At 39.2% G+C, this 26,248-nt stretch overlaps 1 protein-coding gene across 1 annotated transcript in view; it reads right to left on the reverse strand.

The window, feature by feature from the left end:
• Window positions 1-26,248, reverse strand: part of FBN1 (fibrillin 1) — a 226,294-nt gene that overhangs the window by 103,382 nt on the left and 96,664 nt on the right. The window contains exons 6-9 of the mRNA XM_045528600.1: window positions 18,983-19,180; window positions 15,432-15,557; window positions 7,643-7,768; window positions 2,246-2,404 (exon numbers count right to left, since the gene is read on the reverse strand). Of these exons, the coding sequence (XP_045384556.1) occupies window positions 2,246-2,404; window positions 7,643-7,768; window positions 15,432-15,557; window positions 18,983-19,180 (609 nt within the window). The remainder of the gene's footprint in view (window positions 1-2,245; window positions 2,405-7,642; window positions 7,769-15,431; window positions 15,558-18,982; window positions 19,181-26,248) is intronic.

Consider the following 26,248-nt stretch of genomic DNA (forward strand, 5'->3'; position numbering starts at 1 on the left):
CAACAAGTTTCTACCACTAGAACAGCATAGTCTTTGAGGTCAAAGATCACGTGTAATTCATGACTAGTCCCCACTCTCAGCCTACCCCTGCAAACTGTACAGAAGAGGAATTCATTAACTATGTGTTAGATTTAATTGAATGGTAATTATATTAAGGAACACACTGCTTCCAAGAACTTGCAAGCACCAATTCAGCCTTTCTTTTTAAGACTTTTCAGATTTATATAAAAGAAGCCAGTTAGCTTATCAGCATTTCTGCTAATGAGGTGGGTATTTTACTTTAAGCATGTCAGTAAACTCATGTTAACCTCTCTAGGAAAGTTTATCGGATGGGTCCTATACACCTTCCTATGCCCTACAGATTAATAACTTTCCCATGAACTCCTTTACATTCAGGATCAGCAACCTGGAGCTTAATTTTGTTTAGCTGGTGTCCACCTTTTTTATCTCCATTTAACCCAGCAATGATGCTTTTTTTTTTTTTAAAAAGAGTGAAAAGCTGACCAATCTAAAGTCCTTCCTATTTCATCTCCATAAGTTAAGAGCCCAGAACTATGTAGCACTGGTACTGGAACATTTGGGCAAACAAAAACCTACCTGCAAGTTAGTTTGCTCTATCAATCTGCTTTGTCCTAGGCTATCTCAGGGTTGCACATCTTTCAGTGGTGCACACGGAAGAGTAGCTCCCTGCAAAGCCACACACAGGAACCTGGTCCTCTGCCCCATCAGCCCCAAGATAGGTCCTCCTGCAGGCACCTAAACCTGCTCTAGTCCTCTCTCCTCTATTCAAGGCCTCAACACAGGAAGGAATCCACATCAAGGCAGCTGATCCCTAAGTTAGCACATGCATTCAAAAAGCGATTCTCCTGGCACCCAAGCCATATGTCTTGGAGGGAAGTCGTGTGCTTCTAAACAGTGACTTACTAAATGGTCCCCTACTGAACTAAAGAAGGCGGGCTTTATTTATTTATTATTTTAATTAACAAATAAAATTGTATATATATATTGTGTACAACATGATGTTTTGAAATATGCCCAGTTGGTGGGAAAGGTATTACTTATTAAGGAAATAAGTTGTTCACTGTACTTGAATGCCTTCTATAAGCAAGATTTTGCTAAGTACTGTGGAAGTGGAAAAAGCGTGAGAGATATGGGAGTACAGTGATGAATGATATCTCCTCGTGAGACTTACCAACTAGTAAAAAAGCAATACGTGAACGACATTGCAACAGCACGTTGCAACAGCACACACAGAGCACAAGGAAGAAGGGAGAATTTCTAGCAGTGGTTATCTTGGGACATTCATGTATCAGGTCATGTTTGAGTGGATATATAACAAGAGGATATGTAACAGGCAAGGGTGGCAGGAATAGGGAGTAAGGACCTGAACTAGGAAGAAGGTTTAGGAGAAAAGTACAGATCGAGTTTAGAAATGCTCAGACTGGCTTCAGGGAAAACACAATCATAAAATTTAACTAGAAAATAAAGTTCCCATAAAGAACAACATTTAAAAGATGAACTGGGATCAGATTTGGGGACTTTTAATGCCATGCTAAGCAGCAAAATTTTCCTTGCAAGAAATGGACTGACTTGGACCACTGTATATTGCCTGAGTTCATCCTAGGGAAATTTTTCTGGACATCCTTGCTATATTTTCTCCAGACATAATTATTTTAACTGAACTTCACTGAGTTATACTTTGGGAAAGGTATGTAGCACCTGTGGATTTCCTGGAGACCACTTAGGAGGCCACTGCTACAGTCCAGACTAGAAAAAATAAGCTTTTAACGGAAATCAAAAGAATATAACAGATAAAAGAGAAATTGTGAAGGAAAAAAAATCAACAGGACTTAGCAACGAGGAAGAGGAAAGAGTTCAATGTTAGGGAGAGAGGAAATGAATCACTCACCTTAAAAGTTCTGAAAGGGCTGTTTTTGAGTACTACATGAGAACCACTGAGTACTCAAATGAGAGTAAGAGAGAGCAAGTATTTCCAGAAAAGGTTGCTGTTCAGTGGTAATAAGCAAGCTAAGTAAGAAGCAGGACCTGAAAACAGTACTTTCTGTATAGATCTCTGCATATTCCCTATTCAACATCTGGGGAAATTTCCCTGGATGTCATCTCTTACATTTTTTGGCATCTATTCATTTACCTGGGTTTCCATTAGATCGACATCAGGCACATTGCCACTGGGCTTGTGAGGGTTGGGTTGGGATACTCTGCAGATAACTGGAAGGGCTCTTACCAGTTGCTCTGATGGGACACATCTCGGGGGCGACAGTGACCCCTGGAGACCAGCATCGGCCAGCGTCACAGCAGCACTGCATTTTGGTTATGGACTGCGGCAGCTGGTTAGAACAGCGCCCGTTTGCCAGAGCCGTGTAACAGTATCCTGGGCGAACATCTGAGAGGACAAAGAAACATATACACATCACTGCGATCAAACCTGTAACAACACTCCCCTGGCCCGGCACCTGCACACTTCACACTCGGGCTACGGCAGGATTAACTCACACTTCTGCCCTGGAAGGGAAGCTGCGAGCCCCGTGCAAGAACAATGCTCCATCAGAAATCCCTTGTCTCACACCTTTTGCCCCTGTGTGCTGGTGCACTTGGCTGAAGTCCCACATTCCATACCCAAGGTGGGAACGAATGATTAAAACCACATGTGCCATAGGAAAAGAGAGACTAAGAAAATCACTGGCAGTGACAGTTAATTATTTATAAAGACATGTCTATACTGAAGACAGACTGGGCTGTCCTTGGTTTCACACTACTTAATTCGAGCCATTTTAGGCAAATATTTATATAAATCTATTTTAAAACAACATTAAATCTGTGCTATAGTCTACATTTCTAAAAGATCATTCTTATTTTTCAGTCTGAAACTGTGAGTCAGACACGTGAAACTTTCTTTTAAAGGAATGAGCTGCTTTGCATTTGGATCCAATGTTTATTAATCAAGATTACCTTTTGTCCTGGGCCCCTAACAGATTTTATAAGGCACTAATTATTTACAAGTTCAAAATGTATATGATTCCAAGTTCTTAGTTCTATAGCATACGATTCTAGAAGGAAGTTTTTGGCAGAAAAGTATCTTCTCAAAGCAACATGGTAAGACACATTACTATGGATCACTTTTATTGGGTTACATCATGTCTGACTGTCATGACAACATCTGACACACTGCAGTACAACTCTAGGCTACCAAAAAGAGTTCATGACACACGAAAAACCTATCTGCTCCATATGCCTTGGAGATATTACCATGGAATAGAGAGGGCAGGTAGCAAAGTGCAAAACACCTTTATCTACCTTACACATGTTGAGGGTGTACCTCTCTCCAATAAAGCCTATCTCTGTGTAGTTCATATTTTGAAAAGTAAATAATATTTTAAATATGCTTGTCATTTAAAGGAATATTAAGTGGTAAATCCTTTTGTAAAGTGAAGATTTTTTTATAGCCAAAAATCCATCTCTATGTTTCCTGTAAGTCTGAATATTAAATACCAAGTTTGCTCACAGAGGGTCATACCTGTAATTGCTATCTACATCATTCTTAAGAACACCAAGCCTTCAAATCTCGAGGGCTTCAATAAAGTAATAATGAAATAAAATAAAAACGAGGCTAATTTAGAAACATTTAAATCATTAACATCAAGTGAAGAAGGCTAAAACAAACCTAGACACACCATAAAAGAAAATTATGGGTCAACTTTAAAGGATACAAGATTATTTCCGAAAAGTACTTAAAACCACTAGCAAGTAGAAATGTGCTTTCCAAAATTTTTTTGTGGTTCCAGTTCCTGCATCTCTGGTCAGACTAATAGTCTCAGCAAAGAGGCAGAACAGGTTTTGTTACAGCCTGGTCCAGGATAAATGGCTGGAGAGGGTGCGCAACAAGTATGTTCTGTGAAGCCACGGGTGGCACCTCCCCCATGAAGAAGGTGAAGAATCAGAACTTCCTACGTCCTAATTTGCAATGCCTTAAAGCCACTAATACTTTATGTACTTGGGAACTGGTAAATATTTGGGGCATGGAAACCAAAGGCTATTCAGAATGGGAAGAGATATTCAAAAACTGGCTTATATCCCAGCTTCAAATGAATTTGGTGGTCAAAACCCAGTATAAACATTTGACCAAATTATGAAATTTGTACATATAATTTTCAGCATGGGGTATCTTTTAGAGCAAAACTGGGACCTACAGCTGCCAATGGCAAACTCTTAATGGGCTAATGTCTATTATTTTGCACATTAACTATGATACTATGTTATTGCCCATCTGACTTACATGTTATGCTAAATCAATGAGTTACAGACTCTTGATCAAAATGGTGAATGTTGGGGCTGAAAAACTTACAAGTTGAGTTTGGGTTCCTGGCAGTCCCTGATTTACAAATGGCACCTGCACATACAATAATCACTTTGCTAATTTCTTTTTTTTTTTTTTTTTTTTTTTGCTGAAGGAGAACTTTTGTTAAAAATGCACACTTACACAACTTATAATTTTAAAGAAGATACCTGGGCTAATAAGGAAAGCAAGGAAAAAACTGAAAAGCAGGACCCACGTGGAGGAACTGACCCCACTGGGCACACCAGCCTGAGGTTTTTTTCCTTCATTAGGTAGCAGTGCCACAGCCAGTGGGAAATGCTCTGGAACTGGATCACCTGCACAGAGAGTAAGCGGTGGCTTTGGGATAATCTGAAGACCTACTGGAGCCAAAAATGTCAGGATCTGGAGATATAAAGGGAAGTAGAAGGAACCATAGACAACTTCCCTCCATTTCAAATCTGCCCTGGTCAAGACATCTATCAGAAAAGGACTAGGAAACCTTCCTCTTTCCTCCTCCTCTGAATCACCTGGCCCTTACTCACAGGACCCAGAAATCACATTATATTCAAATAAATATATGATGGACTAAATGGGTGTTTGCAAGTCATCCTAGCTTGTCAAGAGGCTTCTCCTAATCAATCATTAACACTGTTGTGTCCAAGAGCTAGGAGCTGTGAGGTCCAAACTAGGGACAGGGTATCTTTGACTCCTGGGGAGTTGGAGAGAGAATACACCAATGTGAAAAGACAACCCTACACAGAGTTGTATAAATTGCCAAAGGAAGATCACAGTACAAAAATAAAAATAATACTGCAAGAGCTTAGAGGACAAAGGGAGTGTCGGGCCAAGGAGGTTTGAGAGTCTCCGAATATGGTGGCAGGAGGTGAGAGTTGGAATTCCATGCTTAGAAGAGATGTATAAGGAAGATAACACATACCACCATCTACATATGGGGTTTTCTATTGGGTAGATTTACTAATTCCAAACAACCAGTTTATAGACAAACCTTGGATTTGTTTATAAACTAAGGAGTATTTATATTTTCTTGCCACTAGGGATAATTTTGGGAGTCTCTGTGGTTTTCTGTGGAGGTAAATATGAGCATTAGGGAAGGCAGAAAGGTCATTTCATATAACAAGTTGCTAATTATCAGTACCATATAGTTTGAAGGAAGAAGAAACCGTGCTTGCCCAGGGGTGTGGCAAGAGAGAATTGACTGCACTGGTGTTGATGGGCAAGGCAATGGGGCAAGCCCAGGCCGTGCACTCAGAATTGCAGCTTCCTCACCGTTACCCACATAAGCAATTGGACCGAATTATTTACCTAAACTCCCTAAATCTCAGCCGCTTCTCATCCACGATACTGCTGCAAACATCAAGTCAGATAATTTACATAAAATACCTCACACCTAGGAGGTGATCCATGAATCTTAGTTCCCTTCATCCTTCATAAAAAGTTAGAATGGATATATCTAATAAAAAGAAGAGAATTTTTAAAATGTAAACCATCTGATATGTGAATGTATTTTAATTCTTTTCATGGAGTTTGGGGTTCTCTTTGAGGGTTAAAAAGAATCTACCTATAGTCTGGCCATGCAAATCTTCTAATCTCTCTCTCAGCTAATCAAATCCACTGGTGGTCATGTGATAATCAGGACAGTTTGGGAAGAAAAAGAAGCCACACAAATTGCACTTGCCTTTCTTTGACTCTAGTGCCAGTGTCTATGATAGATTCTGGAAAATTAGGCAATCCAGACACCACTGTTGTTTCTAAGGAAAAGTCCAGATATGCTTCCCTCACTAGTTGTACTTACTCAAATGTCAACCGTAAGAGACTGCCCTCGGCTTTTATTATATGTGACTAAGTAAAAAGGAATTCAGAATTTCAAGTGCAATTCAGTTTTGGTCTGGAATCATGGCTTGTGGCGAAGATGTGAAGCTGAATGTTTTTGAAAATATGGACTAGAAACAAAAAGGAAAAGATAGCCTTCATCTTTCCCCAAGACAATGTGCCACAGGATTCCTAGCTTTGCCCTAATAATAACGAATTACTCATTTTGATATTTAACAAATACTTGAGTGCCTCCTACATGCAAGGAAGTGTGCTGAGAACCCCAGGGAAACAAGGGCAGCAGTTACTAGTCTTTAAGGGAACTTACAACTTAATCAGAAAGACAAAAACATACAGGCACACAGAATTCCCCTATAAGGCCATTTATGAGAAGCACATCCTCAGGTAAGGAAGAAACTGCTTTTAAGTAAGCTGATCCGGGACGTCCTCAAAGATACACAATCTGAGCAGAAGCATGAAAGGGGGCTGGAATTGGGGAGACAAGTGTTCTCAGTAGTGAACTATGTATGATTAAAGACATGTAGGAACCCAAATGCACGGGCCACTTGGGGGTGAGGAGCCAGGACTGTGCTGACAGGTTAGCGGGTCGGGAGGGGATCAGAGAGTGAAGCCCCTTAACTATCAGGCTATGCACTCTTGCATTGGAATCTTAATCTAGAATACTGGACTTTGAAGGAGGTCTTAACGATTGCTGAATCTAGCACTCGTCAAATCTATTTTTAAAACCACAGAACCCCTCATTTAATTGATACTTTACATCAATTTGATTGATTAATCAATTGATACTTTAATGCTCACAACAGGTAAAAGCAGAATTGCCACACCTGGACTGGGGGGTTGGGGACAGGAGCCCTCCCCCTTTTCACTGTCCTCTTCTGCATTCCCTGCAGCCCTGGGATGCTACACAGTGCCTGAAGGATCTACTAGACACAGACTGAGAACCACTGATTTCCAAGTCCCAGTGGAAAACTACTAGAGGTGTTTGAGCAAGAGTGTTATTTAATCAAAGCGCTATTTTAGGAAGACATATGTGACATGATGGATTGTAGAGAAGCCAGAAAGCAAGGAGACCAATTAAGAGATTATTGCAAAATGTCAGGCCTAAATTAACACAAGTTCCAGGAAATGATTGAAGGTGGGGGTAAAAAGAGACAGACATCCGGGGTGGCTTCAAGGTTTGATGCTACATAACCGCAATATTAATTTCTAGACCAAGGATATCTGTAGGGCCTCTTGGAGCATCCCTCTTTTATGGGAGGCAAAAAAAATCCCAAAACAAGACCACAAGGTGCCTCTGTTCTTTAAGAGGGTGCTCAACTGTTTAACATCTTTCCATAAATGCACATTTTGCCTCACGTAATAAATTATGTATCCCCCTTAAAAACCTGTATAGAAAGATGTTCATTATGGAACTGATTTGTACAAACCACGCATGCTGCTTGTAATTAAACCTACCTATGCATCTGGTACCATCTGGAGAGGTGTAAAAACCAGGCGGACATTTGCAAAAGTAACTGCTGACTGTGTTTGTACACTCGCCCCCATCACAGATTCCAGGAATAGTGCTGCATTCATCAATATCTGGAATATAATAAGAGTTTCAGTATTCATAGAACATAGTACAAAACTGTTCATCATTACAAAGATTCAGGTGTCAACACTAGTCAAATCATGTCCCTGGAAATATCCATCTTTGCAAAGTAAAAGCTGCATAGAGAACAATCAACTCAAAGAATAGGTGCTGTTTCTCCCAGTGCTGATTTACCCAAGGGATGTAACAAATTCAAGAGATTAGAGCAAAATAAAATCACCCCCTTTAAAATCTAAAACTGGGTACTGTTGTTTCACCAAGTAACCACAGCATGCTAATATTCCAAATGTCATTTATTTTATAATTTTGTTTCCTCCTTTGTTTCCATGTTTTGCATTGAGTTAAACTCCTCCACTACATGTTCTATATTTGGCTACATCACTTACTGTATATCATTTCAACCTATTTTCCACACAGCAGATATTGAAATCCTACAGAGAAGATCTTGTGGTCTGAGTGCTGACCAAGACTTGGCCAACTTGGGTGACCAGCCTAAGGGTCAACTTGGTGTTCTCAATGGCACCCACACTACCATTAGGATGGTTTTCTGTGAGTGAACTGTGGTGGACACTGGGTGCTCCACCCCAACCCCCATCAAGGAAAGACTTGGTGCCCCAGCTGCTGGCAATGCTGTCAGCACATAGCCTGTGGTTCTTGGCCCCTTCGAGGAATGTCTGAGCCACAGAGAGCCCACCTTGCCTGAGGTCCCACCTTTCCCAGCCACTCTACACCTGAAAAGCAATTGTGGAAGAAGGATAAAGGTTTGGTCATCTCAACCCAATGGGAGACAACTCTGAAGGCCACTCCAGTTCCTCATTTCCTTCTTGGGTCAGCCGAGGCTATCACTGGGCTGCACCACAGCTCATCTGTTCCATCTGCACACTATTGACTCCTCTACATCTCATCTATAGGCATTGATCCTTCTCATTAAGGACATCCCCTAGTAAACATCCTGAATGCTACGCAGGCTGTAACTGCAGTTAGCCCTCAAGGCCTGCCACCATTGGTGCCCTCCAAGGAATAGTAAAAGTCCCTTAGGACAAATCTGACCACCTCCTTCAAGGGGAACTTTTCAATAGCCCAACCCACACACTAACAAATGTCAACAGATATGGCACCAGTAGGAGGAGATAGAAAATTGAGAACTTCCTGTTTAGGCTAGAAGTGACCTCAGGACACAGGGAATCTGCATGGCCTCATCTCTAAGACCAGTAGGGCTTTCTGTACTGACCTAGGGAGATGTGAGGTTGGACCCAAGCCTCCTGGGAGTACTGCAATGACCGGGCTGACACCCTTGAAATCTGGAAAGGCTTACAACCTCAAAATAAGAACACTTTTTCTCCAGTCTAAGTACTGCTCTTCATTTATAAAACAAAATAGAACTCCAAGTGGACCAGATTCAAGTATCTTCTGACTCAAGTTCACCCTGTTAGTCAAAAACACAGCAGTGACAGTGTTTACATGCAAGGTTAACCTTTTTAAAAGCAAAATCACCACTCTTCTATGCTATCCTAAAGGCTAAACCAAACAGTATTTCATGGCTTATATTAGAGTCAATGCTAACATAAACAGCATTGTCATTATGAAGCTATATAATAGTAAAGGTCCATTTTCTATTCTGACAGATATACGAGTAAATGTCACTGGAGTCAGTGAAAGAGTCACGAAGAAAAACTGGGAGGGGCAGAGCCTAAGGTTCTAGAACCAGCATAATATCTCAAGGCATATTTTAAGAATGGTTCTTCAACCTGGATCCTCTGTATTTCCCCAGCCACACCTCTACTTAACACAAGTATACTGAAAAGCCTACAGGATTCAAAACCTCATTTAAGGATATAGGAAGACATAATTCAAAGGTATTAAGAAGAATGTGCTCTTCTCAAAGTGATAAAAGTTAACAGTGGAATCATATAACACCTGCCAAAGATTGTGTGAAGAGACTATTTATTAAAACATTTTTTTCAACCTGTTAGTAAAAATGACCGCTACCATCCTCATTAAGGCCACTTAACATACATCAATATCCAGAAACGTTAAGTGACAGCATACACCAGAAAAAAATTATTTTAAAAACAGAATTAACTTTGGTAAGATAGGAGAAATATCTTTCACACACTGGCTAGGTTAGATCTGGACCCTTTATTGAAGATGACAATAACAACAACAATAATACCAAGAATGTGAATATGCAGCATACCAAGCATTGTCTAAATGCTTTCTGTGTGTCAACTCATCTAACCCACACAATACAGGTGTGATCACAGGATCTGATTCTACACCTCTGGTGCCCAGGCATACCTTATGCATTACACTGAGGCCTTCAGAAAACGGACATGAATAAAACCTGAAATAAGAGCAAAGGGGCTCATTGTTTATAAAATGATGCTAAACCCAAGTATTCAACCGGCAGGGGTTTGGGGTAGGGTGTAGGAGGACTTTCCACCAAGGTGCATGCCTTCAAAGGCCAGCAGGTCAGGAAACAGGTCATAGTGCACGCCTCCCTGATTTTCACACAGGTAAAGATAAAACAGGACTAGGCCAAAGTATTCCATTTGAAGGAGCTTAAATGACTTCAAATTCCCCTTAATATGTGCCCTCCTCAACAACGCACCCTTTTTCCTTCAGGTACTAGTGCTTTTCTACTTTGCTAAACTACCTTGCTTCTCAGACCCACAGCTTCATAAGGATAACAGCAAAAGTTCTGACCTCATTACCGGGCTGTGGTGGAAGTTCCTGATGGTAAAAGGCCAAAAGAAGGCATTTGAATTGGAGTGACTCACACTTTGAAACTCATTCATATTAATTTATTATTTCTCCAAGTTCTTACCACTCTGTGTTTATCCCCTTTTAATAGAATTTCAGGCATCAAAAGTAAGAGAGAGTTTGAGAAGGGTGACTTTGCCAGAGTTTCTGTAAGTCAGGCTGTATCAAATGCCAGCTGTAAAAGTAAATCAGGTGGGCAGATCTGGTGGGGAGCGGGGCTTGGCTGGGAAGAGCTATTTCTGTGTTCTGGACACTTCTGCCTGCTTCCTTGAAGCAGGAGGGGTGAGGCAGAGCTGCTGGGAAGCAGCTATCCCCTGGCAGCCGCCCACATCCTCCCGGGCTTCTTGCTGACCCTTGGAAGGGAAAAGATGGTAGGTTCCTTCCCTCCCTATGGGCCGCCCCGTGCTGTGTTCTCGTTCTTCCTTCTGTGTCCTCTGTTCTCCCTGGGCATTCCTCCCATCCTTAGGCTGCTTTCCCATCCTGGGGCTCCCCTGGCAGCGGGAAAGGAAGGAGGGTGGAGGGCAGATAGATGGAGTTTGGTCTCGGTTCTGGGACAGGCATCACTGGGACACTCAGCCTTTCGGAAGCTCTATCCAAGATCGTGGACTTGACAGAAAAAAGTTAACCTGATCCTGTCTAGATTACTAACAAAGTGAAGAAAAAAATGATAAAAATGTGGCAGCCGTTTAAAAGTAACATGTGACACTGATGACTTGTGAACGCCACCCAGCCTTCAGATTAACTCTGTTTTATTATACAACCTCAACTCAGTATAAAGCATGTGACTAAGAAGTAAACAAGCTGATTCTTTAAGTCATGAAGACAAAAACACCAGCCATACTATTTTATAGTCACACCACGTGTGCCAGCTTTCATGGTTTCTTGTTCATGCAGCATCAGTTGTCTGAGCGCAACTTGAAAATAATGACAGTGTAAAGATGGGGTCCAGACTGTGGGACTGGAAAGAACCCCCAGATGCCACCTTGTTCAACTTCCTCATTTGAAAGTTGAAGTAACTCAGAGTTGGTAATCAATTTGTCTAAGATCACACAGGATTAGAGACGTTACAGGTACTACGGCCAGGTCTGCCTTGTTTCCAGGGCACAGAGATTTTGTCCCACTAACTGTAGAGCTGTCTGAACAGTAAGAGTCAAGGGCCTGGCAGGGGATGGAGCCCCATCTGTGACAATGAGTTAGGCAGCCCCAGGGATTCTCCTTGGTGCCTGAGAGGATAAGAGCCCCTAATAGTAAGCAGCCATCAGATAAACATGCCATTACTTTGGAAAGGGGAAGTACTGAGGTTTTTGGCTCACATGTTAGGCAATGCATGAGTTTAAGAGCTACAGTTTCAAAAATCAGACTGGGATGGGGGGTGGGGGGAGGGGATGGGTGTATGCCTACATGATGAGTGCGTTGCACACCCTCTGGGGAATGGTCATGCTTGAAGGTGCAGACCCGGGGAGGTGGGGGGGGGGAGGGGATGGAGGTATGACTACATGATGAGTGCCAGGTGCACTGTCGGGAGAATGAGAACGGACGCGCTTGGGACTCTGACTCGGGGGGATGGGTGGGACATGGAAAATGTATATAACCTAAACTTATGTACCCCCATGATGAGCTGAAATAAAAAAAAAAAAAAAAAAAAAAAAAAAAAAAAGGTCCTTTGCATCATGCAGTGCTATTATAATTGCCAAAGGCTGGGCTGATGATAATCTAAATCCCAAAATATTAGTGGTTAATTAGAAATCCAAGGGACTTCTTCCAGAAATAAAACTTAATCCCTTAATTACACTTTTTATTTCTTAATTTCCTCCCACAGTAACCTATGCAAATACGGACTTGGTTTCTAAAAGGAAAAGGCTCATGTGTTCATTCAGTGTGCACACTCTACCGTAATCGGAAAAATCAACAAAGAAGGTGGGCATGAACTCTGTTTCCCTTTTTCTCAAATCACAGCTATAAATCTCAATCTTTTTCTTCTTAAATGTATAAAAATTTAATAATTGTTATTTAATCACTTCAGTTTGTTGATTTATATTTCAAATATACCTAAATTGTATGTATTTATGTAAAACTTGGTCTACAACATTTTTTTTTTTACGTTTTGAGGAAAGAGGGATATTTTAGGAAGGAAGGGAGAATTGTACAAAAGGAAGATCTCATGAAAAGAAAATGGAATAGAGCCATTCTCACACATGAGGGAGTGAAGGTTAGCATCTTGTGAATTTGCTAAAACCAATTTTGATTGAATTGTTTTTTTAATGTACTAAATAAAAGTACCCAATTTCTTCCTCTGCATGTCAAGAGAAAGATACATTTACAAAGCCACTCAGAGTAATGGGAAAAGCACCAGAGCAATCTTTACAAGGGCACAGAACCCCACTGTTGCACCTGACCATCTTCCTAGGGCACACATAGGATCTATAGTCTTTTCACTCGTTGTAAGCCAGATTTTCTGGGTTCCCTCTGCTGACCATTTAGAGATCACCCTATGCCCAGAGTTATGCCACTTCATAGTGAGGCCCTGTTACTGGAAAAGAGCCCGGGAGTTGAGGGAGTGGACTCAGCTCACCAAGAGTCTCAGAGGACTGTCTGATTACTTTTCTACCAATGTAAGACAGGTCAACAATGCTCACACCAGCCTCCAGGCCAGAGGACAGACAGTACTCAGAGGACATTCTCTTCTAATGTTGATTTTTCATAGAAAAATTAAAAAGGAGGAAAAAAAATCATCTAAATTTAACATAACAGTAAATGGCAAAGGAATAAAAAAAGGTCTAGCCAAAAGTATTCTGCTTTTATCTTGCTACTGACTTCAATATGTAGCCTGAAAAAAAAACTTTTTATATGTGACAAAGGATTAAGTAATTCTTAGAATGAATTTTTGGTCCATTGGGTACACCATAATAGGTTTCTTAGCATTAATAAAAGGATTGGAATAATTTTTCCTTTAGTCTGAGCATTAAATCTGAATCTTCTGTCTAGTCCACATCCATAGACTATTTCTGACTGTTAACTGATTGGTCTGAGTGGAAAACAAGAGACAAAAATCAATCTGCTTCAGGCTGGAAGCTATCATAATTCCAGAAGACAAAACACAGACTGAACAAGTCAGACGGAGTATATTGCCCTAAATCTTGAAGCCAACTATATATTTGGAATCTGAATATATTAAACTGAGAAAGCCTAAAATGTAAGACACAATCCTTTGTTGATGCGGATCTTGCACATATGATAAACCTTAATAGCTTATTAACGTCATAAAAAGATATGTATGATGGTACCTGAAAATCCATGCCAAAATATTTTTAACTAGTCACAAATATTAGCAAATACAGTTGTTAAAGTAGAGGTGACAACTTCCATCTAGGAAAGAAGACAATGTAATATGACTCAACAAGCACCAGAGTGTGAGTCAAAAGAGGTCAATTTTATCACTATCTAAATGACCTCAGACAGGGCACTTAATATACCCAAGACACAGTTCCCTAATGTATAATATTAAAGGGTGGAACTAGGCGAGTTCTTTGCCCTTTTTGGTATTAAAACTCTGCTTCAAACTTAGATCTACAATACAACTTCTAAAATACATTGGCCTACTGAGAGTCAACTTTATTGTTCTTTGAAACTTAAAATGTTTTTAAGAAGCCCTACTTGTTCAGAAGAACCAAAGTATTTTTCATAACTACCTCAAATAAATATAACAAGTTCAAGAATGCATATCAATTACAAATTCTATGATGATTAATAATGTAAAAACAACTCCAACCCATAAACCTAGTTCTATCAGAGTTAGACTATTCAGTTTCAGGGCAAGTAAAGATTACATGTCTTACACGTAATTTATGAATTGCACCTTAAATTTAATTCTGTCTTTCACTTGTATGATAAGACTGTGGAAACCAACAAAAGTTAATGATCCGAGCCTGGACAAGTAACTTAGAATAAATTATTCCTCATTGAGGAAGTCTAGGAGCATATATACAACAGCAACTATTTTTTTTTAAATGCATACATCTAAATGAAGCCTCAGATCACACTAGGTAGAGTGAGTTAAGAATGAAGGAAAAAGTTTTTTTTTCTGACCTTGATAAGAGATGTAGCCTTGAAATGCTATTACATTATTGTCAGATATTACCATATATAAGTTACAAGCACTCATCACGTAAGAGAGAGTTCAGTGCTGCCTACTTATTTTTTGGATGCTTCCCTCTCACTAAGAAATGATTATTGCACTTGGAAACCAGGCCTCTTTTTGGCAAATAGCAGCAGGGCTGAATATAAACACATCCTCTATAGATACATTTTTAGAAGCTCTAAATCTATAAACTAAATGCAAATATAAAAATTTACTTCAAGTTACTTTTCTGTTTGACAAACATTAACAAGTTTTCATTTAATAGGCATATATCATCCCCCAGAAAAGAAAATCATAAGCATGTACTAGGAGCATAAATATAAGAGTTAATAGATCTCCCTCCTGCACACACACAAAAATCAAACATGCATTTTAACTAGAAAAACATCAGAAGATATATCATTCCAAATGATATCTAATGACCAAGTTTAAATTTATGTCTCTAGAACTATGTAAAAACATGTGTCTTGAACATTTTAAACCAAATATTGGTTCAAAAATATTTCATGTTTTTAATATTTAATTTGAATCAGATGGATCTCTTATTTTGAGTCTATAAAAGTGGAAAAAGCTGCAGGGTTTTTCTGGTTCAATGGCACAAAGGCATATTATTCCTGGTAAGAATATTATATTTACACATTCATGGGGATGACAAAGACAGAGGATTTAAGAATAATTAGCAAACAAGCTTGTCCCTGATGTGAAGTTTTGCCCGCCCTTCTCCCTTAACTGCAAAGCATGAGAATTCTTACCTTCACATTTTTGTGACACTTCATTAAATTTGTGTCCAGCAGGGCATTTGCACTCAAAAGACCCAACAGTATTAATGCAATTTCCTCCTTGACAGATCCCAGGGATGGCCTGGCATTCATCCACATCTGTCAGATTTTAGAGAAGAGACAGAAAAAAAAGATTCATATAAAATTCATTGCAGAAGAAAATGTGATAGTTTGTTCACAATTATATTACCGTATGTATATCAACGAGTTATTTGTCCATCACAATACTTGGAATATGATGAGAGAAACTATTTTTCACAATTATATAAAATAAATTATGTTATTAGCATGGTTTAGTCAATAACGTTCTATAAGAAGACAGAAGTATTCTTTATTTTCCCAACTTCCATCTTCCCTCATGTAGAAGAGAATGTCTGTACTGATATTTGTGGGTTTTACTACATATACTGCAAAGTACAAGGATACAATGATTAAAAGGCCATTGTTCACTGGCTTATTTTTATCTCCAGATTGGTAGTAATAATCAGAGTTATTCAAGAAATCCTTAAAATCAAAATACATTTCTATGAGGAAACTATCTTTAAGAGTTGTACTGACTGATTTAGTTAAAATACAATTTACTTAAGGTCACTCAGACTACATGAGACAGCTAAAGTGTTTGTATAAATGAAGTGGAAAATGTTAACCTTACATCCTAGAGAACTGTCTTGCCCAGTAAAAACTAAACGACTCAGAAAGTTAGACCAAGAAGTGAGAGAGATCTTCTGGCGAATTCGCTGTCTCAGCTGCAGACTTACCTTGCTGACTGAGCAGGCATCAGAAGGAACGTTTTTAAAGGTAAGTTGAATCGTGTCCTTTCCCACTAGTCCATGCTAAGTCCCAGAAAGTTCCACATGACCCCTCTGCTCTCTGACCTCATTTTCCGCCCTCCTCTCTCTCTAACTCCTCTCCCACCACACTGGATTCCTCAAATATGCCAAGCGTGCACCTGCCTCAGGGCTCTGTATTGGTTGTCCCTGGCCTGGAATATTCTTCCTCCAGAGAGCTGCAGGGCTCATGCTGTCCCATCCTGCAGGTCTCTGTTCCAGTGCCACTTTAGCAGCCAGCCCTTCCCTGGACAGCCCCACAGCAACACCTGCCCCCTGGTCTTCATCACCCTTCTTACCCTGCTTGGTTTTTTTTTCCATAGGACTAAGCACCAATTGACCTAATATGTGCCTGTTTGTTTTGTTTTATAAATTGATTGTCTTTAATATAAGCTTCCAGACAGCAGGAACTTTGTTTTCTTCACTGCTGTATCCCTGGCAGCTAAGGACTAACCTGTGGTCCTGCTCATAACCCCAAATATGAACCTTCCAAGAACAAAATTAATCCTCCCAGGCTACATTCAGTTATAAAGATTGTAGAAGTACAGGTTCATTCTTTCCATCTCTTCATTCAAAACACAGAAAAGTCTGATTTAATAAAGAACCCCCAAGGAAACAGTCCAACATTTCGTCCTCTCCTTTAGAGAGTGTTCTTTTAGAAATCTGGAAGCCAATTGTACCCTATAGCTTCCCTCTTCATTGAATGAAGCAAAACGTGATTGCTGTTTGTAAGACCTCAACTTGCATTCTTGCGAAAAATCAGCCCACAGTAAAAGGGATACTAAAGAAATAATTTGTTATAAAAGTGATACTCTTTCAAATGGAATGTCTTGACCCACAAACGAAGGGCTATATGTGAAATACAATTAGATTATGTTCTCTAGCCAATTTCAGTTTTGTCTTAGACCAGAATTTTCTATTCTCTTAATACGTTGAATATGTTTATTAAAATGTTACTTGAAATCAAGACTTTACATTATAGGCAAAACTAGATGTCTTGATCATGATTTTTGGCCAGCAGGAAATATAGATAATGGCAATTCTCCACTGGCTGAATATCACAAGACTGAGGACAAAATATGTTCCTTTATGCACCCATCTTCCACAGCCCCTCACATCTGGCCCAAGGGCTGGGAACACCAGCAAGGAGAGGGAGCCCCAACCTGATGGCAGAATCTCTGGAAAAAAGAAATCAACCAAACATGCAGAATTTCACTCTCAAAATGGCAATATAACTGTCATTTTGATTCTATGAGTCTTCAAAAATTTTCTAATAAAAAACCTTTTTTTCCCCCTTGGATATTGAATAGCAGAGTCAGGAAGGGACAGGAAGCAAACACTGGAAAAATCCAGACAGTATGAAATGAACAGCAATGTTACAGGGAAGGCTCCTCTTCCCTTGCCCCATTCATTCCCTTTCCCCAAATTCTGTTATTGCCTTATCACTGATGGGCAGCTGGGCATTCGAAGTCTGGCTTTCTGGTCACTGCCAACAAGTTCATGGGCATTTGCTAACTTCATAACCCCAACACCAACAAATTCTCCAAAACTCACTGGGACTTTCTAAGAATGAGAAAAACAACAAGGCACAAAAAATAAGGAGAACTAAACATACTGTTAATTGTATAAAATCCTACAATCCATTCCTTTATAATTGTAAGATTTCAGAGTGACTTCTTGCTTCTCCTGCCATTTAGAAGGATATGTTCAAGGGCATACGAAGGAGCTGTATGTTGTACATGGAAGCCAGGGGCCAGGACCAACACATCAGAAGTGGGATTTATCGAAGTATAATTTATCAGAGAACCACAGAACTGTGTGACTAAGCTCAAGTTCTGTCTTATTGCATATTACCCTTAGAATTAACATATAGAACAAAGCCAAACTATACTCTCTTTGCTTCAGAATAACATATCCTGAATTTTCTGAAAATATTATAACTTGATAATAAAAAAACAAAAAGCAAGTAAGCCCCGAAGAGGTCTAAAGGAAACAGATATAGCCTGGGAGTTTTCAATCCCATCAGTTTAGTGTGGAGCTGCCTCTGTTCACTTCCTCCTGTTTCCTGCCAGACATCCAGACAATAAAAGAATTTGTACAGCTGGAAGAACAGGAGTAAAAGCCAAAAACAGAGTAAGGGCTTCTATGGGAAGCAGGAGAAGCAGCTAGCGGGCGACATCTGGGGATATTTAAAACTGTGAAACAAATCCTAATTTATTTCGGACTTGTAAAAAAAATGCATAATGTAGCATGTAAAATGTCGAGAGGAACAATTTTCTTCAGGTCAATTAAGTACAACCCATGAGGCAGAGGTACTCTAACAGTTTTAAACGAAGGAAAAAAAATGAGGAAAAACACAAACGACCTTGTTCACAAGTCTCGCTTTGTGTTTCTACACAGCATTGCCATCAGGCACGGCATTGCTGTAAACAGAATCACGCCACCCCTGGAGTCAGAGGTACATGAAAACACCTCTGGGGTCAGAGGGGGAACTGCTGGCAAGGAAAATTCCAGTAAGACTTCAGCTGCTCTCTCGTGAGCCACGTTCCTAATGCCTTAGCTGGATATTATGCAGTCAGCGAAATTGCGAAGTTATGTCTCTGACACTACTTTTCCATTCTCTTCAACTTCATTGGAGAATGGCTCTCCAGAGTAAATAAGATTAATCCATTAATAATTCCATCAGCCCGGGTTTACCTTGACAAGCTCCCGTGCGGATATTTGGAATGAAGCCGCGGCGGCAGGGGTGAGGCTGGGCAGGACACATCTCACAAGGGTGGCCCCAGGCCCGGCCGACTGTGGCACAGCAGAGCGTTTTTGTGCAGACAATCCCGCTGAGTTGTCCCTGGCACATCTGGTTGCTGACCACAGTAAAACAGGGGCCTGTCCTGTAATCTGAAAATAAAGCATAAGAATCTCATGAAAATCCAGAAAAGCAAGACCCATCATGTGGAGGAACAGCTGTACCCCTTCTTGCTTGACTTCAAATTTAGAGATGGATTTCAGAGATTGCAGAGCACATCACGGACTCCGTGTAAAGCCTTGGGCAGACCATCCTACCTCTGAACCTCTTACCTATAAAATAAGCGTAAAAACATCGGTTCTTATCCACTTTGAAGATGGCACTGTGCAGATCACATGAGCTAACGGAAAACTCTTTGCAACTGTGAATTGCTGTATAAATATAACAGTAACAGTATTATCCACTCATCTCTCAAGAAAATGTATCCGTGCCTACACTGAATCAGCCCCTATGCCTGACATAGATGCTTCAGCGATTAAAAGAGACTAAATCCTGGCTTTCATAGAGCTTCTAGCACCTAGTTAGTTAGGTTGGAGAAAACAAAGAATTTCAAAATTTGCAGTGAGGCAAGTCACGGCACCTTCTTCCTGGGAGTTCCTTGAACAAGAGAAATGATTATCTTTCTTTAGGGCTGGGTCTACCTTACTTATTTCAAATGCAAAAATAAGGAAACAAAATTTTTTAAAAAATTTACTCATACAGAACACATTAGGTATTTAATATAAAGATTGAGGACACTGGTCTGAAATCATTGTAATCCCTGGGCAAAAGGATCATCTTAAAGCAAACACAGATAAGCTAAGGCCACAAGAGAATTTCCAAACACAGCAGTCCCACCACCAGATATAAGATCAGCAGCCTCCTTTTTTTCCCCCCTCTTTTGGTACAGGGGATAAAGTCAGTCTGGACTTAGCAGCCAACAAGAAAGATAAAGATGTAGTGAGCACAGAGGACCAAAGCCAGGCTGTCCTCACAGCCTTCCCGGTGAGAGAAATCAGGGCCATAATCCCCCTTTCTGTCCTACAGTGGCCTTGACAGATGAGAGAAGTTGGACTGGGGTGAGAATCATGGGGTCCCAGCTCCTATCCACTGTCCAACGTGTGCATGCTTCCTCATGTCATTTTCAGAGGTGTGCAGGCAGAGTGTTCCCTGTGAACCTACGGATGCACTAAATGATACCAGTAAGTTCCTTTTACCACAGTTTTATGAAAATCATGGGTTGTGCTAATGAAACCACTGGGTTATGTTTCCATTTTTATTTTCTTCTCTCTTTAAGTAGCTCATAGAACACTAACAACAACACTTCATTACAGTATCAGCAAGACTGAACAGTCTGGATCATAACAGTGTTTTGGCAATAGCTGACATCCCTCTATCCCACATGTTCTCTCCTGTTTTCTTTCTCTTGCATCCCCACTCCAACTCCTCCCTTGGAATTATGACCTCATCTGAGCACTGCATCTCTGGTCCCCATCACTAAATGCCCTTCCTCACTCCCCCTTGCTATCTGGAATGCACCACTTCAGGTCAATGGCATTGCAGAAATGGCACTGCCCTAATGCCTAGGCTGTCAGATCAGCCTTCTCAGGAATTCCAAAAACAAAACTCTACACCAGTCAAGTACATCAAGAGGACTACCATACTCAAGTTATGGCAGCGCTTGAGAGACAGACACGATGGTCAAAATGTCCACATCTCTCCCCCTCCATGAAAGTGTCCCACTCATGGGATACAAGATGATTTTGGATTGCCTTATTTTTATACTCATACATTAATTTTAATTTGCATTATGAAAAAGAATAAATATACCATACTCATGATTTAACAGATATGTTTGCTATGAAGGTGAATTAAAAACAAAAACCTTTTAATTTAATTTTTAAAAAATATTAAGTAAATACTAGTACAAGCGATATGCAAACAGGCCAAATATTGTGTGGGTGATAGATAAATGCAACCAATTTACCTTTCCAAAAGACTAGCCCTAGACCTTTGCTCCCCTTAAGTCTTTGCTGGAGCTGGCCCTACTACCTTTCTAACCCTATCTCCCGACACTTCTTCAGTTTATCACTTGTCTTTTTACGTTGTTTACGCATTTTAACTCTACTGCTTTCTTTTTACTTTTATAATAGTCAAATTCTAGATATATTTAATATTCTACATCATATGCCAGATTTGTTCAAAATCTGCTATCTTCTTCCCATAGATAATGAATTCAAACAAGAATACATATATTAAATGCTGAGCTATTGAATAAAATCTCAGCCCTCTTTTAGTTCTGTCAATAAAAAAAAGTCACTCAGCACCATGGTAGTTAGTAATAAAATCGCTTTTAAATGCAGTAACTATACGGATAAAGTGGAATATTTGAGTCATCCTTACTTCTTTGGCTCAATTCTTCCTAATATTCCCTATAAGCATTTAATAAATACCTCTCTGCTACATGGGTTTTCCTTTCTATTGTACTATTTTATCAAGCATTTTTCTGATTCAAAATTAATCACTTTTAACAATTAGGAAAAGGCTGTAAGAGAAATAAGAAATGTAATTGAACCTAAAGAAACCCTTGATAACGTAGTGATTATATTACCATATGTAATTTTATGTGCATGTATGTGTGTTTTCCTTTTTAAATCACAAAATAAAGATTTTGCTTAATATATAATTTCAAATCTTGCTGTTTTTTTCCCTTAACATTACCAAAAGCATTTTCTCTCATGTAATGAAATACTTTTCCGAAATATGATTTTAATTTCTGCATAATTTCCCATCAAGTTATAACATAACTTATGCAAGAATGTTCTTACTGCATATCACTTCAATTGCTTCTAATTCTTCATTATCATACATAATGTTCAATGTACATTTTGATGAATTCCTTTTAGGATGAAAAATGTTTAGTTTGTGCAACAGCCATCAAGATTTTTATGACTATACATGTCTTATATCTGAAACCAGAAAGATCACAGCAGCAAAATCTTCTATTTAAAAAAAATAAATAAAACTTTCTATGTTAGATAACAAGAAAAAGAATTTAGTCTTGTTTCTTTCTTTCCTGTTAATTTACTGAGCCAAGTGCAAATGCTCTAATCATCAACAGATTCATGTTAGCTTGCCATTTTCAGTCTTTTTTTATAAAGAGTAATGGAACATGAGTTTTAATTTACAATCTTCTCTTTAACACTGTTTGGATTTGTTTTTCCTCCTCATTTTGCCAAGATACTCTATGGAATTATCTTGCAAATGAGGATTGCAAAGGTTAAGGGGAAATGCAAATATGGTGTTTTGTGAGTGACACCAGCAAAATCCAGGTACACCACAAAATGCTAAGAAAAATCTGATTCAGTCCTTTCTAACACTGGTGCATGACTTCAGATGTGAATTCCTCACTGGAAGATCTTCATAAAAAGAAAAATAACCTTTAAGACTTTTCCTGGTCAATAACGACTTGCCACCATTTTAATGTGAAATACATAGAAAAGAGATAGCATTTATTAATTCTGATAACATACATTAGACATCTCTACATCCCAAAAGGACCCATATTTATTAAATATACTAGATATCTGGCAAATAGTTTGAGAATTTAGAATAGAATCTATGGGACTTAACACATTTCTGTGCTAGATACTTATTGCTTACAGACAAAGTGATTTTGGAAACAAATTAGAACTGGCTTGTTTGACAGTACAGATTAGCAAATGGACATAAATGTATTTGTAGATCCATATTTTCAATCAGAATTGCTGATTGCAGAGAGAAAAGCATAATGTGGATGAAATAGATTTGGATCTAAAAATCTCTTGGAAGGTAAATGCTGTATTAACGTGGTTTTCAAATGTCATTCCGATTTGGCAGTATGTGCTTTTTGTCCTGTGTTTCAATTAGATTGCCAAAGTTATGCTGCTTTTAGTCCAATACTCCAACCACAGAAAGAAATCTGCCCACACTCCCAATTCCTTACTAATAATCCAATTATTTACAATTATTCCCATAGCACTTACATGATATTAAGCTAAATTTACATACTCTTTTTTTTTTTTCCAGATAGTCCCAGCACTAGACAGGGAATGTGTCTAATTCAATGCTTGTGTAATGTCTGACTCATTCCTGGCTTCAACGTAAATCATTTTTCCTAATGCAACTAAAATACAGTATTAGAAATACTTTCTATTTGCAAATTGCGCTCTACAATCACTTCCTTATAAGACCTTCATGAACTAGGGCAACAGGCCAAGGCTTTCCAAAATTAAAATGCAATTTTAATTGTTTTTAACTGACTTACTCTAGTATGGCTAGTTCATGGGAAATTCTGCATCTACATGTTCCCATTCTGAGTGGTTAGCTCAAGGATTGCTCTGCAGTCGCATTAGATCTGGCCTCAAGGCTTGGGCTCTGACCAACATGTGTCTGCAGCCTCTGATCCTCAGCTCATGCCCAGTTCTGCAGCTCAGAATGCTGTGGTCTACAGCATTATTTCACTTTCATTCGTAATCAGACTTCACCCTGAAGCAAATACATTATTTACAGGGAAAGAAAATTCTGTGGTGCAATGAATTCTTGTCACTCTTGCCCAGGCACTAAACCACAAACTGCAGGGAAGGCACAAGGATATAATTTTGGGCATTGGGCTCCAATTATTTTAAATCCTTCTTTTCATAAAAATGACAAACAAATGAATGAGATATCAATTTATCCATGACAGAGAGGATCATGGCATGCTTATTTCTCCCAGGTAGAATGGCCTGGGAAACATTAGGCTCCTAATGTGTGGAATTTCAATATAACTTTCTAAGAAAGGAGTTCAGAGAACTTTTAGTCTAAGGAAAGTTAAAGCAAAGAAGCTTCATTGTCATAATCAGTCTCGTAACTGCTATTACTTCTTACTCCAATCATTTTAACCTTAGGACATAACAGAATCACTTCGGGAACTTTTGCAAAATGCTGATGTCTGAGCCCTCCCTCTGCCCTCTCCCAGGCCTGCCCATGGAATCTGATTCAGTAAGGGTGGTATGGGGCCCAGACATTCATATTTTGCAAAAGCTCCTCAAGGTGATTTTGCCTTCTAGAGCTCTGAGTTGTATGTCTCTGTCTCTGTCTCTGTCTCTCTCTCTCTCTATTTCTCTTTATTGAGTACTTATGTTCCATGATTAACTGAAGATGTCTGCAAGATACCTAACTGCATATCTGAAAGTCTGTCCTTAAAAACATAAGCTAGCTCATACACTGGGAGCACTGCTGTGCCACATAACCTAGTATCTCTCAACTAGGACTGATATTTTAATCATGGAAAAATAGTATTCACTTCCACAGAGTTGCACTGATTATGAGGCACTTTATTATGTTCTGTAGTAATTACAAGTACAAACTCACCAAACCAAACAACAAAGTCAAAATTTAAGAAAGCTGATCATCCACTACTGCACGTCATAACAGGTAACTGAATTCCCATTTCCAGGCTCTCTCCTTCTAGTGTTACAAAGTACATTGAGATATATGACCTTATGCCACTATCATGAAATCCCATGTCCAGCCCCCTGCCCAGTGCTGCAGCTTGTACCTGAGTGCAATTTCAGGAGGATTCTCTAGTTGGGGCCCAAATAAAAGACCAAACTTAGCATCAGTAACACGGAAAGTTAATTTAATTTCTTCCAGAATTGCAGTGGAATAGACCACTTCGAAATCCTTCCAAGACTCCTGATTTGATGAAATACAAAGTACTAAACACTATCTATGAAGTTTCTTGCCAAAATTGTCAAAGCAGAATCTAATCAAGCTTCCAAACTTAACTTCCAGCTGAAAAGGAATACAGGGATAGAATAACAAGGTAAATAATACCACAAAGAAACAATCAGAAAACCCAGAATATCTAATGTTTTCTAAGGCAATTATTCTGAATTTTTCCAAAAGTAAATGACCCTCTGCCCCTCAAAAATGGTAGAGTGATTATTCTAGATTAAAAACCATAATAACCAAAACCTGACTGGATATTATTATATTGGGTTTTTTATTTTATTTTGTTTTGTTTTGTTTTGAGACACGGTCTCACTCTGTTGCCTGGGCTAGAGTGCAGTGGCATCATCATAGCTCATTGCAAACTCAAACCCTGGGCTCAAGAGATCCTCCTGCCTCAGCCTCCTGAGTAGCTGGGACTACAGGACTACAGGCATTCACCACCATGCCCAGCTAATTTTTCTATTTTTTATAGAGACAAGGTCTCAGTCTTGCTCAGGCTGGTCTTGAACTCCTGGCCTCAAGCAGTCCTCCTGCTTTGGCCTCCTGAAGTGCTGGGATTACAGGCATGAGCCACCACTTCCATCCTGGATATTGTTTTTAAAAGAGACGATTTGGTGTCTTTTTGATAAAATGACTTCCTTTGGGTAGATACCCAGCAGTGGAATTGCTGGATCACTCGTTTATTGCAGCACAATTCACAATTACAAAGATGTGGAATCAATCCAAGTGCCCATCAATTCATGAATGGATTCATAAAATGTGGTATATGTACACCCTAGAATACTACTCAGCCATAAAAAAGATGAATTAATACCTTTTACAACAATCTGGATGGAACCAGAGACCATTCTCCTAAGTGATGTATCTCAAGAATGGAAAAACACCACATGTACTCACTATTAAATTATACATAACTGATGAGCACACAAGTGCACAGAGGGAAGTAAAACTCAGTGAAAGCAACCAGGCGGGAGTGGGGAGGAGAAAAGGGGAATAAATTGACCTGACAGGTACAATGAACACTACTTGGGTGGTGGGAACACCTATAGCCAGGACTCAAGCATTACAAAAATGATCCATGTAAGCTAAAACATTTGTATCCCCTTAATATTTTGAAATTAAAAAAGAGATAATTTGGGAAATCTTATATGGACCAGATATTATATGATATTGTGGAACTGTTGTTTTCTTAAATGTGATAATGGTATTGTGCTTATATACGAGAATGTCCTTATTGCTTAGAGGTGCAGTGTCATGATGTATGCAACTTAATTTTCAAATGATTCAGCAAAACAGACAAAAATATATATTTTAATACATACTTTATATATATATATTTTAATATATATTACATATACACACATATACATATATACATACATGGAGGGCTATTATGTATGTAAAAGTAGGAAAATGTTAATAAA

The sequence above is a fragment of the Lemur catta genome, chromosome 1 (genome assembly GCF_020740605.2).
Source record: "Lemur catta isolate mLemCat1 chromosome 1, mLemCat1.pri, whole genome shotgun sequence".
NCBI classification, from domain to species: Eukaryota; Metazoa; Chordata; class Mammalia; order Primates; family Lemuridae; genus Lemur; species Lemur catta.